General features: G+C 42.1%; 1 protein-coding gene across 3 annotated transcripts in view; it reads left to right on the top strand.

Moving 5' to 3' along the window:
- kcnh7 (potassium channel, voltage gated eag related subfamily H, member 7) overlaps nt 1–20,757 on the top strand; it is a 70,351-nt gene that overhangs the window by 36,839 nt on the left and 12,755 nt on the right. For 2 of the 3 annotated variants that reach the window (XM_046857844.1, XM_046857836.1), the window contains 8 exons: nt 817–1,031; nt 6,262–6,687; nt 8,758–9,157; nt 9,850–10,049; nt 13,489–13,732; nt 18,437–18,642; nt 19,172–19,277; nt 19,873–20,097. In XM_046857844.1, coding sequence (XP_046713800.1) covers nt 817–1,031; nt 6,262–6,687; nt 8,758–9,157; nt 9,850–10,049; nt 13,489–13,732; nt 18,437–18,642; nt 19,172–19,277; nt 19,873–20,097 — 2,022 coding nt within the window. Of the gene's footprint in view, nt 1–514; nt 539–816; nt 1,032–6,261; nt 6,688–8,757; nt 9,158–9,849; nt 10,050–13,488; nt 13,733–18,436; nt 18,643–19,171; nt 19,278–19,872; nt 20,098–20,757 lie in introns of all 3 variants that reach the window. The other variant, XM_046857828.1, reaches the window with a different exon arrangement.

Here is a 20,757-nt window from a genome sequence, read left to right as displayed (position 1 = left end):
CAGAACCGCAAAGAAAAAAAAGCCACGTGTGAAAGAGTAATATTTAGAGTTTAAACAATGTTTGAGTTTTATTATTCGACTCTTTTTTATTAGTCTTGGACTTTTTCTTATTAACCATTAAATTTGCCGACGCGGAAGCTTCACGCACACGAGCGCAAGTTTGTGAGAATGCACGTGACACACCGAATGACTGACGATTTGCACTTCCGCAACTGCATTTCAGTCTTTCTTTTGGATTCACGTTCGGCTTCTGATTCGACTGATGAGGCACCAACCGTTCTCGAGGGAAAAAAGCCCGGTTGTGCATCATTTCTTTTCTCAGTATAAACCTAGAGTTTTATTTCAGGTCTGCGGTGTGTATTTGAGCACTTTAGTCCTTTTCATTGCTGTAATTCTCTCTGTTTCATGTTTTGTACAAAGCCAAGATGGCAGACTGACTATGAATTTTTTCCTCCCAATCCGAATCACTCTAATCCCCTCCCCTCCTTCTCTTTCGCTGTTTCTGATTGGCTAGTATCGCGCTCTTGGATGGCTGGGGGTATGGCTAGAGCTTTTCCTATTTGTGTCCCTAGTCGATCAGCATGACACTGTTTGTCTGTCGTTTTTTTTGTTTTGTTTTTCGTCTCACCTATTTTTCAAAATAGTGTTTCTGTTTTAAACACCAAGACGAGTAAGATGTCCATTGTGAAGGTGTGCTGTTCATGGTGGTGTTGTCTTTCTGGTTTTCTGTGCTATTATCATTAGTAGAGGGGAAAGAAAACGCCTGAACTAAAACTCTGTGTGTGTGTGTGTGTGTGTGTGTTTTTTCTCTGACAGGGCCATTCAGCCAGATCAAGTGCAGTCTTCTGGGCTCCACATCCGACTCGAACCTCACCAAATACAGCACCATCAACAAGATCCCTCTCATCACGCTCAACTTCTCCGAGTCCAGCAACGACAAGCGGCCCGCCTCGCCGCCCTCCTCCGAGAAAACCATCATCGCGCCAAAGGTCAAAGATCGCACACACAATGTCACGGAGAAGGTCACACAGGTAAGACGTCAACCAACATGACTAACACCTTAATGCAGGAGCGATTCAAATATACACCGTATAAGCAACATGACTGGTGTGTCCTTTTTTTATTCCACATTCAGTCCCTATTTCCTGTTATAATGACCTTCACTTTTCCGAATAGATGTTCCACTGGATTTTGAAGTGTGTTTGTGGAGATTTGTGGAGATTCATTCAGACACGAGGGTGTTAGTAAAGCCATGTACTGATGTAGGTGAGGTGAGGAGGCATAGCCAATGCATAGGATACATTAAAGCACCATATGAAGCAGCTACCGATGCGATAAGATACGATTCCCCCATTACGATGCAGTGCGATCTGATTACGATCCGATTCAACACGATGCGAAAAAATCTGATGTTCTACAATTCAATATGGTACAAATAGTTCACTTATATGTCTTTGGTTCAGACTGACAGCAAATCAATTTACTTTGGTGCCTTCTGAGTATTACGCGTGGCCCCTTCAAAAACACGCCTCCGTAGTGCAAAGATTAGGAAAAAAAAGCTGATTATTACAAATAATATCTACTAATAATTATATAGAAATAAATCCCATTTACAGACACAAATAGGTTTAAAACGATGCATCAGCCATGCGATACAAATGGCAACTTTTATCCGATGCATCACACCGTTAACTTTTCGCGAATCTTATGCTCACCCTACCCTCCTCACAAAGCGTTCAGGTTGCCAGATCCGAACGACTTTAAATAAATCACTAGACACAAACCCGTCTCTCTCGAGACCCTGGTTTTGGTGAGCTCCCTGGTTCTTGTGTTCCTTGATTGTTTGTTTGTTCAGTCGTTGTCTGCCTGTTACTAAGCAGATGGCATTTATCGCACACAGATGGCCGGTTTCATCTTTTCAGCTTGTAGTTTTTTTTTTATCAAAGCTGAAGAGTTGGACACTCATTAAAGCTACACCTCAGGACGTGATGCTTGGCAGCTGCCTAAAAAGATAAGCCCTGTGCTGAGTGCGATTCTCGCTTTCACACACCCACTCACACACACCCTCGTAACATAAAATACGACCCTTTAAGGACATTTTCGACAAATGACCTGCACAGATTTTTACGAATAAAAGATGGGAGCAGGAGGCCGTAAGTTTTACTGTAGGAGGAAAAGTTCCCAAATAACTGCTACTTTATGTATCTTTTTATATGTTTATTTCTAGACAACAAGTGTGTGTGTGTGTGTGTGTGTGTGTGTGTGTGTGTGTGTGTGTGTGTGTGAGTTTTCACATACGATATAATTTACTATATTGGGTTCATTAGCACAGAGACAAGACATTAACACTCCACTAGATACAAAACAAATCACACTGGAAATGTACAAATAGCTTAAACACACACACACACACACACACACACACACACATAGAATAACATATTGGGTTTAAAGTTATTTCGCTTAATTATTGAAGTCCTAATACTTTATTTATCCACATTAGGAATGCACACACACACACCCACACACACACACACACGCACACAGCACTGGTATAACACACAATTGTTGAGTCGAGATAAACACGTGCATTAAGTGCACACATCGTTCAGTATTCAGAAAGTTTTTCCCGCTCCGGTTTTTACGTTTAATATGAAGTGCAATAAACGATGCACGTTTCAGTGTTCGCTCGATATAGATTTTATTTATTCTGTATTATTACAACCCCAATTCCACAAAAACGTTGCGTGTAAAATATGAATGAAAACAGAATGCGGTGATCTGCAAATCTGATAAACCCATATTTTAATCACAACAGAACAAATGTTGAAACTGAGGAAATTTGATGGATTTATGATTTAAGGAAAAAATAAGGGTACTTTTGAATTTGATGGCAACACGTCTCAAAAAAGTTGGGACGGGGCGACAAAAGTCTGGAGTAAAAGTATTATTAAAATGAAACAGTAGGATGATTGGGTATAAATAGGGTATTTTAGAGAGGCAGAGTCTCTCAGAATTGAAGATGGAGATGAAAGAGCTTCACCAATCTGTGAAAGACTGTGGAGCAATTTTAAAATAATTTGTTCCTCGAAATAAAATGGGAAAACAGTTGAATATCTGATCATTCGCAGTATATAGTATCATCAAGAGTTTCAAAGAATCTAGAGAATTCTCTGTGCAAGCGGACAAGGACCAGATCACTATTGGATGCCTGTGATCTTCGGGCCCTCAGGGGACACTGCATTTAAAACATTCTTGATTCTGTAATGGAAATCACTGCATGGGCTCATTAACATCCACCAGAATTCGCTGTCTGTGAACACAGTTTTCCAAGTCGTCCACAAATGCAGGTTAAATCTCTATTATGCAAAAAAGAAGTCATGCGTGAACATCATCCAGAAACTCATTTACGTCTCTATATATCTATTCATTTATAAATATATAGAATATTTCCAGAACATTCTGCTGGTATATTGTTCTTATCAACTGCTTCTACTGCTACCTTTAATTAGGTTTTATATATATTTAAAGGGGTGGCATTGTAAAGGCTAATATCAGACAGCAAAGGATCCTGTTGATTAATGAAAATATATTCGTTTGTTCATTAAGTGAAAAATGCACCTGATTTTAACAATTAAGGCGGCGGCATGCTGGTACAGCGCTGTGGGCACAATTACGGCATATGCCCTCAACTATAGCGACTTACATTTACCTCACTCATACAACTGAACAGCTATGGACCTTTCTCAGGGGCCCCAGGAGTGGCAGCTTGGTGTGGCTGGGATTTGAACTCATGAACCTTTAGATCCAAAGTCCAATGCCTTAACCTCTAAGTTACCACCTCCTTATTTACGTTTATGGCATAAGTCAGACACACTTTGGAGTCAGAGTGACAGAAATCTCAGCTATACAGCTGTGCTGAGCAGTTGAAGGTCCAGGGCCTTGTTCAAGTCGAAACCCACGGCCTTCCAATCAGATTAACTGAACCCCCACTTCCTTTCTCTTACTCTCATTTGTCATTACAGCATGACAGGTCGATGGTTCACTAACATTGTAAAATTGGTAATTGTTCCTGATATTGCCAATAAATGATGATAAAGAAGATGGTGGTAGATTTTCCATCTTCATCATTATTGTGGATTTCCTCTGTGCGTGCCCTGTGATTGGCTCACATCACATCCAGTAGGGTATCCCTGAGATACCAGGATAAAGCACTTAAGGAAAATGAAGGGACAAATATTTTCAAGCGCTGCTCGAGACAAACCTCTGAGGTGTGAACTGCAGAAAGATTGTTTCAGTGACCACCATCAGGTAACACCTGATTGTTCAGTGTGGATACAGAGAACATTCCCAACTTATCAATGAAACTTACTAGGCATCAAGTTTCAATAGCAGAAGCTTGTTTTTTTTTATTTTTATCTGGTAACGAGGAAACACCTTTTTTTTTTCCATCGCCGCTACAAATAGATCTCGTATTCGACACGCAGTGACAAAAAGTAAAACTGTAAGGTCAAGCACTGGATCTGCTAAGCCTCCCGATAGGCCGCGCTCATAATTAAACAATACGCCTTATCGATTCTGCTTCCTTTCCAGGGCATGGAAGATCTATTTTAAGCCTGACCTTTGACCCCGAGCCACTGAAGTCTGCACGTTAATCAGTGTGAGGGAGAGAGAGGGCGCGAAAGGCGCCGCGAGAGCTCAGTTCTATTCCTGACACTTTCCTCCTGCTTTCTGTGACAGTAATTGCTGTGCCTTCAGGATCATTTGCTCTCCGTCCGTCTGTCTGTCTGAGTGTCTGAGTGTCTGCGTCTTTCTTTTTCTCCCACTTCGTTTCTTTCCCTCTGTCTCAGTCGCTGAGAGCACACATGGCTCTGGTAATTATCTCCACAACACTTAGGGTTGCCTGAAGGATCCCTACCCACACACACACACACACACACACACAAAGTCAAACTCTTTAAGTGCACAACCAAAAAGGTTTTCTGAACGACTAATCCAAGGTGTGCGGGGAGGGAAAGGGGCTTCAGGACAGCAATTACACACACACACACACACACACACACACACACACACACACTAATACAGCCAGGTTGCGCTCTCGGACAGGGAGTGTGTAACAACTGAGTCGCATGATATCGATAAAAACAAACTTTAAAAACGTCATTTTTTTGAATAAAGCTGTGATTTATTTTATTATATTTTTGCCAACACAATCAGGTCGCATTTTATTGGACAGTTTACGCCACAGACACAATCCACGAGAGATTCGTGCCAATAACAGAAAGCTGATTAACTGTTGCATGTTGGTCTCATTTGTAGTCGTAATACAGCGATTTATATTTGGACCAGCGAAAGAAAGAAACTACAACATCACAGAAACTTTCTAAAGTGCTGCAGGAGCATTTAAGTTTTTGCTTGGGGTTCATACGTTCTCTGTTTTTTTTGTTTTTGTTTTTTAGAATAAAAAAAAATGTATAACATCATGTGCCGTTTTTTTTTTATATGATGTTCAATAAGTTCTTAGGCACCTTTTGTATTCTTGCATACATTTGTATATATAAGATATTGCATTTATTTTAAAATGCTATTTTATTTATATTTATTTTTCGTGTACTTTAAAGCAGACTCTGCTTTATATGGTCATAAGTCTGGTACATTTAGTCCCATTTTCCTCCACTCTTCTGGAAAGATGTTCCACTAGATTTTGGAGTGTGCTTGTGGAGATTTGTGTTCATCAGCCACGAGGGTGTTAGTAAAGTCAGGTACTGATGTAGGTGAGAAGGTGAGGAGGTACTGGAGTGCAATCAGTTTTTACATTCATCCCAAAGGTGTTCAATAGGTTTGAGATCAGACCCTCTATAGTAGGAGATCTTCCACTCCAACCCATGTAAAGCATATCTTCATGGAGCTCACTTAGTACACGGAGCATTGCCATGCTGGAACAGGTTTGGGTTGCCAAGTTCAAGTGAATGCAAAGTTTTATTAAACCGCCTCCAAAGACGTCCTGTACCTTTGTGTGCCTCCAGCTTTGTGGTAACAGTTTGTAGAAGAACCACATAGGGCATCAAAAGTTCATGTGTTCCAATACTTTTTGTCCATATAGTGTAGATAAAAATTGTAATTGCTGTAGTATAAGAGAAATAAAACATGTCAGTGTTTCTCAGATTTAAACTTGCTGCAAACCAAAAAGTGCAAGAGGCAGAGTCACGTGTTCAAGGTAAATAATCAGATTCATCTAACAACGCACTCTGTCCTCATTAGGTGTTGTCTTTGGGTGCCGACGTGCTTCCAGAGTACAAGCTCCAGACGACGCGCATCGACAAGTTCACCATCCTGCACTACAGCCCGTTCAAGGCGGTGTGGGACTGGCTGATCCTGCTGCTGGTCATCTACACGGCCATCTTCACACCGTACAGCGCCGCCTTCCTGCTCAACGACCCCGAGGAGAAGAAGAGTCGCGTGTGTGGCTACTCGTGTAACCCGCTCAACGTGGTCGACCTCATCGTGGACATCATGTTCATCGTCGACATCCTCATAAACTTCCGCACCACGTACGTGAACGCCAACGACGAGGTGGTCAGTCATCCGGGCAGGATCGCCGTGCACTACTTCAAAGGATGGTTCCTGATCGACATGGTGGCCGCCATTCCCTTCGACCTCCTCATCTTCGGATCGGGATCAGAGGAGGTGAGAAACGGCTCTCTCATTGGGTTCCATCTCCTCTGGATATGTCCTTATGGTTTCATGTCTACTTTGACATCACAGCCTACTTTATAACTACTTTATGACATCACAGCCTACTTTATGACATCACAGCCTACTTTTTAACCTACTTTGACATCACAGCCTACTTTATAACTACTTTATGACATCACTACCTTGTCCTAAAATAAGTATAGAATAGGCAGTGATGTAATAAAGTAGGTATAAAGTAGGCAGTGCTGTCATAAAGTGGGTAAAAAAAGTAGGTGGTGATGTTAAAGTGGGTATAAATTATTAGGTAGTGATGTCATAAAGTAGGTATACAGTAGGCAGACTTTATACCTACACAGCCTTATTTATACCCACTTTGACATCACCACCTACTTTATATCTTCTTTATGACATCACTGCCTGCCTGAGGTTAATATAAAATGTTTACACTGAGGAAATGTACCATTTCAAGGAAAAAATAAGGTCATTTTGAATTTGATGGCTGCACCATGTCTCAAAAAAGTTGGGACGAGGCGACACAAGTCTGTGAAAAGTGAACGTTATTAAAACCGTTGGAGGAACATTCTGCAGTTAATGAGGTTAATTAACAGCAGGTCAGTAAGATGATTGAACATAAATAGTGTATAAACCTCACTCTAAGGCTTATTTAAACAAGTTCCAGCAATAATAAAGAAAACTTTCTCTATTTTAAAAGAGACACTTTGTCATGGTTTCCACGATCTGTGCTGAACGTTAAAAGGCTTCTGCTGTAGTCACGTTCATCTCAGCGCTGAAGTTTTGTCAGAATCACATTGAGTTTAGATTATATTTGAGAAAATATTTACATTACTCAGTCCTGACACTGCCGTGAGTTTTTATAAGCCGTTGTGTGATTCTGTGAGATACTGAGCTTCGGAGTCAGTTGTCATGATGGAAACCATCATAACACAACCTCATGTTTAAAAGAAAAAAGCAGCTAAAGTGTTAAGTGCACTTTCATCTTTATAACAAGTGGCGCCTGGGAAATGGGATAAGCTCTTTCGAATGTCCATGTGGAGTCACAGGGTTGAACACTGCCCTTTTGATTTTGGGTCATTGCACATGTGAAGAAAACATGGAAAGAAAACGCACAAGTATAAATGGTTCATGAAAAGGCTTAACAACTGTTTAGGACTGTTTGGGCCGACCTTTTATCTCACAATGTCCCGCTTTTTTAAAGACCCTTCTTGTAAATGTCTTTGTTAGTGTATCTGAAACCAAACCAACTTCTTCTACTCTGTCAGCCGTTGTGGAATGATGTATTTGAGCTTGTGCAGTTTGCTAAAGATGCGGTTTGCGAGCTCTAACCAGAGTTCACTTGAATACTTTTACTTTTACTGGATTCATATTTTAACGAGTGGATCTCCACTTTAAAACATCTACATGGATTGTCTACACTTGATTCAACAGGGTTTTTGAAGGGTATAATGTTGCTATGCTATGGTGGGGTTCCCTGGTGGTCTAGTGGTTAGGATGCGGCGCTCTCACCGACACGGCCGGGGTTCGATCCCCGGTCAGGGAACCAACCCCAGCCATTAGGGTTGCACAAGCCTTAGTGCCGGTCCCAAGCCCGGATAAATGGGGAGGGTTACGTTAGGAAGGGCATCCAGCGTAAAAACATGTGCCAAATCAAACATGCGGATGGTCCGCTGTGGCGACCCCTAATGGGAGAAGCTGGAAGAAAGTTTTATAATGTTGCTATGGTGAGCTTTTATGGAAGGAGCAGTATTGCATTTTTTGGCTGTTTTGATTTCATTTAAATGATTATTTCTGGAAGGAGTCTCCGGTGTCAGCTCTCAGACGTTTTACACCACAGGAGATTCTCTAGAACAGAGGGTTTTGAAAAAAAATTTTCAGAGCAAAAGAAACACATGAACACCACACCATGAACTATAGATAGATAAAAAAAATATATAATTGTTGTAGTATAAGAGGAAACGTAAACATATATTATATTCCTTTCACATGGAGAGTTGATAAATGAAACAGATTCACCCCATTTCTAACATCCTCTCTCCCCATCAGACCACGACTCTAATCGGGCTCCTGAAGACGGCCCGGCTGCTGCGTCTGGTGCGTGTGGCGCGTAAGCTGGACCGTTACTCGGAGTACGGCGCCGCGGTTCTAATGCTGCTGATGTGCATCTTCGCGCTGATCGCCCACTGGCTGGCGTGTATCTGGTACGCCATCGGCAACGTGGAGAAACCCTACCTGAAGCACACCATCGGCTGGCTCGACAACCTCGGCATGTCCATCGGCAAGCAGTACAACTACAGTGACCCCTCCTCGGGCCCGTCGATCAAGGACAAGTACGTGACGGCGCTGTATTTCACGTTCAGCAGCCTGACAAGCGTCGGCTTCGGGAACGTCTCGCCCAACACTAACTCGGAAAAGATTTTCTCCATCTGCGTCATGCTGATCGGCTGTGAGTAGCGGCAAGATGCACATTTGATGCAAAGCCAAAAATGTCGTCACAATAATACAATAATACATACACCATTATAACTTGAAAATATCATGTCGAGACATGGCCTAGCCATGGCCTTCCAAATGTACATGCTGCCCATTCCCCAGGTACTACTTCACCCCCATACTATCAGAGATGTGGCTTTTTAAACTGAGCACAAATAACAAGCCAGATGTCCCTCTCCTCTTTAGTCTGGAGGACGTAGTGTCCATGGTTTAAAAAAATTTTTTTTGAATTTGTCCAAACAGAACAGTTTTGTACTTTGCCTCAGTACATTTTAAATAAGCTTTGGCCCAACGGGGTTAGTGCCGTTTCTGGATCATGTTCACGCATGAATTCTTCTTTGCATGATAGAGATGTAACCAGCATTTGTGGATGACTTGGTGGTCAGTATGGGGTAGTATACTGTAATTTGCTAATAATTGAACAAAGTACAGTACATCATTTAGCAAAACAGAGTTATTTACAGTACTGTAATGTATGAACTATACAGTATATATGCATGTATTGTTAACAATTTAAGTTGAACCATAACAAGTCTGGGACTACCTGTATATTATCAAAGAGTTAGGGTGCCATTAATTCTAGAGTTTATGGTAAACCGATCGCCTGAAATGCATGAACTTCTTTTCTTTGACCTTTGACCTCAGCCCTGATGTATGCCAGCATTTTCGGGAACGTTTCCGCCATCATCCAGCGTCTGTACTCAGGAACGGCGCGATATCACCTGCAGATGCTCCGCGTCAAGGAGTTCATCCGCTTCCACCAGATCCCCAACCCACTGCGCCAGAGGCTCGAGGAGTATTTCCAACACGCCTGGACCTACACCAACGGCATCGACATGAACATGGTATAGGAACGATCATGCGAGTGTGTGTGTGTGTGTGTGTGTGTGTGTGTGTGTGTGTGTGTGTGTGTGTATTATTAACGTGTGTCCAGTTCTTTTCTTATAGATCATTTCTTGATTGGTGAGAAGATATTTAAATTTTAAACAATTGATATGAATTTTATTACTGATGCTGATACTACAGCTGTTTATGTATATATACGCTTTAATGGAGACAGTTTGTTTAGCAATCTGAATATCGTGTTCATATCAGCTGATCAAACAATTTCGATGAAAGTGTTAATACCAGTATTAAATGCAGTGGCGGGTCCAGGAAGGTCTTCCGTGGGGGGCTAAATTCGACCAAAATCACTGACATTTGAATATATTTTTGTCCATAGATATGTATAAAATTTTTCCCTATATTCTATTCATTGCATAACTCTTGGTTGCACTGCTACAAGTAGTGAGAGTATCTATCCAATCAGATTTCAGCCGTCACATCACATGTTGCTTCTGTAGCTTAAAATCCATGTTGCTTAAATGCTGTTGCTTTAACCAATCAGATTTTGATTTAACGACACCGGGGCCCTCTAGCAGACATACAATAACGTCTGCATTTCCACGTCCTTTGATTGGATGGTCAGATAGCGCGCTAGTCAGAGCTCACAAACCGCATCTGTTGCAAACTGCACAAACTCAAATACATTGGCGTGGATTTACTAGCTGTTTTTTTTGTAGTCATTCTACAACGACTGACAGAGAAAAAGATGGACTTCACAAGAAAAGCCGGACCTCGTGAGGAACGGTCGGCCAAAACAGTTCAAAACAGTTTTTTTTTTTTCATTTACCGTTTATACTCTTGCGTTCGCTTTGCTGTAGAATTTGCACAAAAACACAGTTTGCTTACATTTCAAATTTCCAAGAAAACTGTGATGCACAGATAAAATGCTGAAAAACTTTGGGAAAACCTTTTTATGAGGTGCAGTTGTGGCTACAGTGAAAGGAGACTCGTTAAATTGTATTCATTGGGTTTCTTGCTATATGGCATTCATTCTCACTGTATGAGATTTCTGTCTGTGATGTTATACTGCGTTTCTCTATAATATTGGTGTTTTGGCCTTATAATGCTGGTATAAAGAGGTGGATTGATTCAGGTAGGGCACCACTGAAGGCCTGGGGGGTGAACTACGCGACCCACCACTGCATATATTAATACTCATGACCATTAGTAGTTAACAGTTGTTGCATCAATGATGGCTGCAGGTAATCGTAACTTATCATAGCTACTGGTAATTGTAATGAAGATCAAATCAAGTCATTACTGCTCATTACAGGTTATAACACTAACCAGGACATGCTTATAGCAAGGTTATGTCAGTTTTATGGTGCAGGGTTGATGATTGTATGTTAATTTCTGCTAATGGATTGTCAAAGTAATGAACGGTGTCTTTCTGTCTCTCTTTTATCTGCTTCACTTGGATTTCAATCCTCTGGTAAGAACAGGAGGTGCAAATAAACTCATGACTAATAATAACAACTAATTCCCTGATTAAAACGTTTGGTTCGTTTTAGTCATTCATAAAACCAGATTAATGCCAGTGTTCTGCCACTTTGTCAAGGCTGTGTGCATGCGTAATCCCAGCCTAATGCACACGTAGATAAATATAAATATATATGGAATGATTTCTGTACATCATTAGCAGCGGCTCCAGATAAACGCGGCAGGGGGAAACGTTGAAGTGGATGCTTTATTAAGAGGGCGAGTCGGAGCATCAAGGCCGCGCCTGGTGCTTTTCTGCACTGCCAGGCTCCAAACTCACCGCTGACAGCTGCACTTGCCAAATGCCGTTAACCCTTTCCTTTCCAAATCTCCTCTGTCTTTCAGTCAGCGAAACGAGTCCACCACGTCAGCTTTCACAGCCAGATTAGCAAGCGGTCCCTCCAGACATTAACCAGTTCATTAATGTAGTACAGATGTGTGGGTTTTTTTGTTTGTTTTTTGGATGTGTTATGCATGGAATGGTACAGTAGCTTGTAGTCTGTTTTGCTGTGGAGTCCAGACTCAGCTGTTTTACAGGTAAGTTTATCCTCTTTTTTGATTTTTTTTTTTCACCCTTTACTTTTTTCCTCAAGGAGTAGTTTATAGATTATTTTATTTATTTTATTTCCAAAGTGTATTTTTATCTACGTAACTGGTTTTATTTTAAGACTGAGACAGAGGGTTCATATTCTTTGCTTGGAGGTTTGGTGTGTTTTGCACACTTTAGGTTTATTCTTCCTGCCTGCCTGCCTGCCTGCCTGCCTGCCTGTCTGTCTGTCTGTCTGTCTGTCTGTCTGTCTGTCTGTCTGTCTGTCTATCTATCTATCTATCTATCTATCTATCTATCTATCTATCTATTTGTCTGTCTGTCTGTCTGTCTGTCTGTTTGTTTATCTACCTGTATATCTATCTGTCTGTCTGTCTGTCTGTCTGTCTGTCTGTCTATCTATCTATCTATCTATCTATCTATCTATCTATCTATCTATCTATCTCTCTATCTATCTCTCTATCTATCTATCTAGCTATCTATCTGTCTATCTGTCTGTCTGTCTGTCTGTCTGTTTATCTATCTATCTATCTATCTATCTATCTATCTATCTATCTATCTATCTATCTATCTATCTATCTATCTATCTATCTATCTATCTATCTATCATTTGTTTTTTTGTCTGTCTGTCTGTATGTCTGTCTGTCTGTATGTCTGTCTGTCTGTATACAGTAATGGTCAAATGTCAATGAATAAATATTGAGCTATCTATTTGTTTTAGTTTATTTATGGAAATCTGAACATTATGTAATTATAAGTCCAAATTAGCCATAGTCTCCAAAATCTAGTGGAAACCTTTCTCAGGAGAGATCGAATACTCACCGAGCGAATTTTGCACAAACTTTTGGCCACGTCAGGGTTCTAAAGTATTGCACTTTATGACTGTATTACATAATGTAGTAACACATGGACATTTTGCTGCCTCAGTGAAATAAGTAGCTATTTAGAGCGCACAGAAATGTGTGTTTTAGAATGTGACACTACACGTGGAAATGGGTCTCCTTTTGCCAAGCAGATCTGGCAACCCTGAAACAGACAAGAGAAAAGTTTTGAAAACCAAAGGACAACGCAAATGGCAACTGTGCTGTGTCTCGCATCTTTTCCACCTGTAGCGGAAAAACCCGATCCGAACCTTATAATTACGGCTTGACTTCCTCCCGTCTGCTAGTCTTTCATTTGAAGAGCCGACAGCAGGTGCATGTTGATTTCAATCGTTCTGTCACTGCACATACATTAACTTGGTTTCGTCCTTGTCTTTCTTTCTGTTCTGTGTGAATCTCTCTCTCTCTCTCTCTCTCTCTCTCTCTCTCTCTCTCTCTCTCTCTCTCTCTCTCTCTCTCTCTCTCTCTCTCTCTCTCTCTGCAGGTGCTGAAGGATTTCCTGAATGTCTGCAGGCTGATATCTGTCTACATCTCAATCAGTCTCTGCTGCAGGACTGTAAGGCCTTCCGAGGGGCCAGTAAAGGGTGTCTGCGTGCTTTGGCTATGCGTTTCAAGACGACACACGCCCCGCCCGGTGATACCCTGGTGCACTGCGGGGACGTGCTCACCGCCCTGTATTTCCTCGGCCGAGGATCTATTGAGATCCTGAAGGACGACATCGTGGTGGCTATTTTAGGTGAGTCAAGTTCTAGAAGTTACAGCTCTACCTCTGCCATGTTAATCTGCATCCTGTGTGACTCTCAGGACACGCCCCGGTCTCCGTAGCGTTGTGATGCGTCATATTCGCGTAGCAGCGGCGGTGCTGAGAGAAAAGGGTTTAGCGAGGAGAAATCGATCTACATATCAGATATTGTGCACAAGTTATCGCCACTTTCTAAATAATCTACTAATAATTATATAGAAATAAATCGTTTTTTACCGATGCACATATGTTCAAATTGAAGTATCGCGATACAGATCTGATCCATGGACTGTTGGATGTTCTGGTTCTGGTTGATAAATCCCCCGAGCGCACAGAGAGGATCATTCTAAACATTATATGCACCGAAACTTAATTGATATCAGAAATTCGGTCTCTCTATCCATGCACCGAAAGCCTGAAAGCCATATGGTGTAAAGAAAACTATGCAAATTATTACAGTGTTAATTAACTCATTAAATGTGTGGCTGTCTGGCAAATTCCTTCAAATGGTGCCATGTTTCATCTTTATATAAAAAGATTGCAGATTACAGATGTTCCTGAACTGAAAATAAACAAGGGGTTGTAGCAAGTTAAAGTGTAGATCATTAAAAAAATCACAAAAAAAAGACAAAGGAAAGAGAAAAAGTTCATTTGAACATTTCAGTCTGTAAACACTCCACACCATATGGATAAAAGTTTGGACACCTGAACATAAGATTGGTTTGTCCCTGAAGATCCCATTCCATATTTATGTTTTAATGAGCTCCACTCTTCTGAGAAGATGTTCCACTAGATTTTGTGAGGATTTGTGGAGATTCGTTCAGACATAAGAGTGTTAGTAAAGTCAGATACTGATGTTAGTGAGGTGAGGAGGCCTGGGGTTTGAGTTTTACAGCAGGAGATCTTCCACTCCAACCCATTGGAACTCCTCCTTCTACACCCTTGGCATCGTTCTATTAATAGATTGTTGTAAGAGTGACATTAGAGTCTTTTCACACAAACTGAGTTGATTAAGTCAAGACTGTTACTTTTACTCGTGTAAGAAGAGAATCTGTGAGAGTGAAAGGGAAAGTTTATAGGACTGTGGTGAGACCTGAGATGTTGTATGGTTTAGAGACAGTGGCATTGAGTAGAATACAGGAGGTGGAGCTGGAGGTAGCAGAGCTGAAGATGTTTAGTTTTCGTTGGGAGTGACGACGATGGACAGGATTAGAAATGAGTTTATTAGAGGGACAGCGCATGTAGGACGTTTTGGGGACAAGGTGAGGGAGGTGAGATTGAGATGGTTTGGACATGTGCAGAGGAGGGACATGGGGTATATCAGTAGGAGAATCCTGAGGATGGAACCACCAGGAAGGAGGAAAAGAGGAAGACCAAGGAGGAGGTTTATGGATGTGGTGAAGGAAGACATGCAGGTAGTTGGTGTAAAAGAGGCAGATGTAGAGGAATAGGGGGTATGGAGACGGATGATCCGCTGTGGCGCCCCCTAATCAAAGCAGCCGAAAAAAACAAGATTTCTACTTTTACTAATGGTTTTGTGTACTATGTCCACCACTGCCCCTTCCTGACTTTAATCAGCACTGTCTTAATGACCTCTGCACTTCCTGAGTAGCTACACTTCACCCCGGAGACCTAAAGAGAAAGTTTGAACACCCTGCTCTATAATAAATGACACCGTCTGAGCTCAGGTCGTATCCTGCCCTCGGTTTACACGCGAGCTCATCTGGGCTCAGCAGATTTCCCCAGATGATGCGATGTCATGTCAAAAAGAAGAAAAACAGCTTGTTTCAGGTGGAAATAAAAACATACTCTAACAAAAAAAATATCACCCGACACTCTTTCAGCTTCCAGACCGTCCTGAATGGACACAGCTCACACGGATCCGGGTTTCTCCGCTCGTGAAAATCATCGACTCGCTCATGTTCATCAGCGATATATTACATTCTGTCTTCACACATCCGAAGTAGAACTACACACTTTTCTGTGTTTTATTCAACCAGCCATCTGGGACAACCCTAATAAAGCTGTGAATGATGTTTTTTTTTTTCACTGCGCACAACGAGTTCCTGCCGATGCTGGATGCGTGTGTGAAGAGGAAAGAAATTACCCTGACAAACAAGTCATATCTCAAGGATATGTACGATGCGGTCTGGATCGTTCGCCTCTTTATGCACGCAGGAATCATTCGGGATGGAAAGAGAGAGAAAAGGAGGAAGGAGAAAGATAAGTTCTGTGAAGCTGTTCATCCCACATCTGGATCATCAGTTAGAAAATAATGGCCATTTATTTACACAGAGACACCAGTTATTTTTACTTTGCTGACTTGTTGCCATATTTATCTTGCTCACACACACACACACACACACACACACACACACACACACACACACACACACACACACACACACAGGTGGGGCAGGGTATGCTGAGTTAAATTAAAACGGCTCATTACTCTTTCTCCAAGTGAGCCTGCAGCAACATAATAAGGCCAAGCAAGAAACAAGAGGATGCTGTACCTCACACACACACACACACACATATATATATATATATATATATATATATATATATATATATATATATATATATATATACACACACAACTCAGCAATATAAACCTGTAAAACTTACAGAATCGCTGAGATCAGCTTCCACTGTATGCATGTGCTCACAGGTCAGGAAATTTCTATTTTCAGCAGGAATTCATTACAAAGAGTCCGAAGCACACTTTTCCTTATTGCCGTTACAGCCACAGGTCCGGTGTGTATTGTTAAATTTCTCGACAGTATTACATCCCCAACCTCAGCATTCTGTCCCGTCCTTGCGATCATGAGCGAAGTGTACACACTCAGCAGTAATTCATTATATAAGAAGTATAATAAGACAGAGCTCAGGCAGGTTGAGAACGTTTTATTTCCTTGCCTAACTCCGACTTCGGTGCTGTCTGCTCGATCGAAATCAGGGTCAATTATGAGTGTGTAAGACGTCGGGATGTTTGCGTGCATCATGCATGCGTATAAAACCTCGAGTTATGTTTTAAAAGGATTGAAAAATTATGTTTAGTATTCAAACATGGAAGGCCATCAGGGTCAGAAACGCCATTTCTGCTGGCCTTAACTCCATCAGAATCATTGCTAGCGTAAATATTCCCAATAGTCTCTTCTCTACATTATCCAAACAGATTTCAACAGTCACATCATGTATTGCTGTAACACTCTCAGTAGATTTAAATCCATGCTTTAACCAATCGGATTACGGTTTAGTGACTCCGAGGCCCTCTAGCAGGCATCCAGTCACGGCAGCATTTCCACACCCATTGACTATATATACACATTCGGTCGCAGATACACATACAAGGACATTTACAAGGCGGACTTTTCAAGGCTTCGTGAGGAAAAGGACGGCCCAAATCGTTTAACAGTTGTTCGGCTTTTTTCAAGAACCATTTATACTTTTGCGTTTTCTTTCATGTCGTGTTTTTTGCACATTAACACACAATTTGACTTCATTTCAAATCCCCAGGAAAACTGTAATGCACAGAAAAAAATTGCAGGGAAACCCGGGGTCATGTTATGAGGTTACTATCGATGCTTCTGCTAGAGATGGTGTATGCAGGAGGTGCGGTCGTGGCTACAGTGAAAGGAGACTCGTTAAATTGTGTTCATTGGGTTTGTTGCTTTATGGCATTAATTCTCGCTGTATGAGATTCCTGTGTGTGATGCAGCGCTCCGTTATACTGTGGTTCTTTAAAACGTTGATTGTTTCTGTAACTGTGGCATCATGATGATGGTATTAAGAGGTGGATTGATTCAGGTAGGACACCTAGTATTTAAACCTTTCGTCTACATGAAACAAGACTTCAAACTTTACGGACAATTCTGCTAGGGCAATTTGTAAACCTGTTGAAACTGCGTATGTGCGACATAGATTTATCTCATTCATACAACTGAGCAGCTATTAGGTTAAGGGCCTTGCTCAGGGGCCCAGAAGTGGCTGCTTGGTGTGGCTGGCATTTGAACTCACAACCTTTGGATCAAAAAGTCCAATGCCTCAACCACTAACCTCCCGAAAGAAACTCGCAAAGCTTTTTGCAAAGAATGTGGCCCAATTTCATCCGAAAACTAGAGCAATCAGCTCAGCACATCTGGCCCCATGTAGCCTTGGTGTGGAAAACGCACAACACAAAAAGTGCTACTGGAAACCCCTCAAACATCCCGAACTAACATTACACACCCAGAACACGTCCGTAATGCTGACGGTAAATGGAGCTCCTCATCGCAAGTAAATCAAATACCAACGAATTCACGTCCATCCGCATCTTGGCAAGCGGACGCAACAAATCTGACCCTTTTTTCCCTCGTTGATCTGAAAAAACATCGATCACGACTCCGATTATAAATGTCTTGGCAGGCAGCACTCGGGTTCATAAGCGGTGATAAATTCTCTACTCATCGCTGTGTACACGAGCAGAGCAACATAATATACACAGTCCAGTGCAGCGAGGAATCCTAAAGTGTAACAAAACAAGCACTTCATCATAAGCCCGTGTCCCAAACAAATTCCGCGGGCCAGGACTCAGCGGTTCACTTACACCTCGGAGACACAGACGATGACTGGTCTGAAATCTATTTGCACTGCTGTCTTAGAACTCTGTGTTTATCCTCTAATTTCATGTTTCCTTCTCTCTCGACGGTCCAGGCAAGAACGACATCTTCGGAGAGATGATCCATCTGTATGCCAAACCTGGCAAAGCCAACGCGGACGTGCGAGCTCTCAGCTACTGCGACTTACACACCATCGACAGAGAGGAGTTACTGGAGGTGCTGGACATGTACCCGGAGTTCTCAGACTACTTCTGGTCCAACCTGGAGCTCACATTCAATCTGCGTGATGAGAACACCAAGGTACACACACTAAAAGCATAGCAAACGATACATTACATAGACACATGAAGCAGCTCCCGATGCGATACGATTTCCCGCTATAACGATCCAGAAAAAAATAATGCTGTGCAATTCTATATGGTGCTGACAGTTCGCTTTTATTTCTTCGATCCAGACAGATAACAAATCATCAATCCACACACTTAAGTGCCTTCTGGCTTCTAAGGCCTTTGTAGTGCAAAGACGAAACAATACCAGACGTTCTTTTCCTCTCGTGTCTGCAGGAAGTTACAGCTCTGCCTCTGCCATGTTAATCTGTACTCATGTGACTCTCAGGACACGCCTCTGCCTCTGTGATGTGTCATATTCACGTAGCAGCAGCGGTGCTGAGGAACAGTTTAGTGTTTTTTGTTGATGCACCGATGCAAATCAGGGAATTTAACCATCTGTAACACACACACACACACACACTACAGTGTATATTTTAACCCTTTACAACACGTGTATCTGTAGAAGTTGAGGAAATCTTAACACTTTGTTCTCGAACCAGTTCAGTGGTGTTCGCCCGAGGAACCTGTACACACCAGTGAGCGACTCGGAGCAGGAGGAGTTCAACACCGGGACTAAAGCCTGTTTCAAAAGCAAGCAATCTACAGGTAAACTTCTTCAAACCATCTCAGTCCATCGCATCTTTATTCCTCGTATCGTTTGGACAATAATAGAGTTTTAGCATGGTCCAGATCCAGAAGCTATGTGCATGCTTTAATGTAATTCTGAATTAAAATAATGCTACAGCCAAGAATGTGTGTGTACCTGCTGCTCTGTGATGCTGTGTGTTACCGCCTCATGCCCAGTGGTTCGCAATGAAGCAGAAATACACAGAAAAACAAACACACCCTATGGACTAAAGTGCACTTTCATTGCAGCCTCCTATTTTATGCAGTTTTGTTGTTCTTTCCTCCTCCACCCTCCTCTCTTTTCATTCTGTTATCAATTCGATCTTTGTTTTCAGCCAGTTTCCATGGTGGCACTCAGCATGTGTGTGTGTGTGTGTGTGTGTGTGTGTGTGTGTGTGTGTTAGCGTGGAGAGGATGCAGTGTGCAAGGCCATCCTTTAGGTGGCACTGTACTGCCTGTCCTTAAATGGCTTTATGGTTCATCCATTTCTGTGAAGTTTTTCTCTCGGTGATTTATACGCACATATCCGAGGAGAAGGTTTGATCGATGTCTCCTCTCCCCCGTCTTTCTACAGGGACTCGACACCGAGGGGTGGAGAGAGACAGAGATGAGCTACAGGGACAGGACGAGGAGGAGGAGGAGGAGGAGAAGAGAGAAGAGAAAGAGGCAGATGAGAAAGAGGGAGATGAGAAAGAGGAGAAGAGAAATTTGAGCTTGGGGATCCTCGGTCATTCCCTCCCTCGCGACATGGACACACTCCCGGACTCCCACAGTGAAGACTGCACAGCATTGTATAAAGGTGAGACCACACACACACACACACACACAAACACACACACATACACAAGGGATGTCTGTGCCATCAGGTTCTTGGTCAACTCTCTTACTCAGGCCCTTCTCCTGCTGATTGCTCAGTTTATCCAGGTGAGCAGCTCTTAGAGAATCCATCCATCCATTCATCAACCCACTTATTCATCCATCCAATGATCCATCCATCTGTCTATTTGTCCACTAATTCATCCATTCATCCACCCACCCACCCATTTATCTGTCCATCTATCAATCCATCCATCCATCCATCCATCCGTTTTTCCATCCATTTTTTCATCCATCCATCTACCCATCTGCCTGTCCGTCCACCCACCCATTTATCCATCCACCCATCCATTTGTCCATCCATTCATCCATCCATCCAATCAATTGATTCATCAATTCATCCATCCATCCGTCTTTCCGTCCATCCTTTCACCCATCTCTCCATCTGTCTGTCCATCCGTCTGTCTGTTCCATTATTTTTCCCCCACTGACCCACCCATCCATATACACCCATCCATTTAGAGATTTATGGAGGTCACTGTGCTTTTGAGAATCTGCAGTGCATCAGCAGGTTTTTGTAGCGTGCAAAAATCCTGAGCTCCAGGAATTTCCTTCGACCTCATGGCTTGGTGTTTGCAGATCT

Source organism: Silurus meridionalis, chromosome 1, assembly GCF_014805685.1.
Source record: "Silurus meridionalis isolate SWU-2019-XX chromosome 1, ASM1480568v1, whole genome shotgun sequence".
In the NCBI taxonomy this organism is placed as follows: Eukaryota; Metazoa; Chordata; class Actinopteri; order Siluriformes; family Siluridae; genus Silurus; species Silurus meridionalis.
Note: the sequence above shows the minus strand (reverse complement) of the source record. Positions and strands in the feature narration are given on the sequence as shown.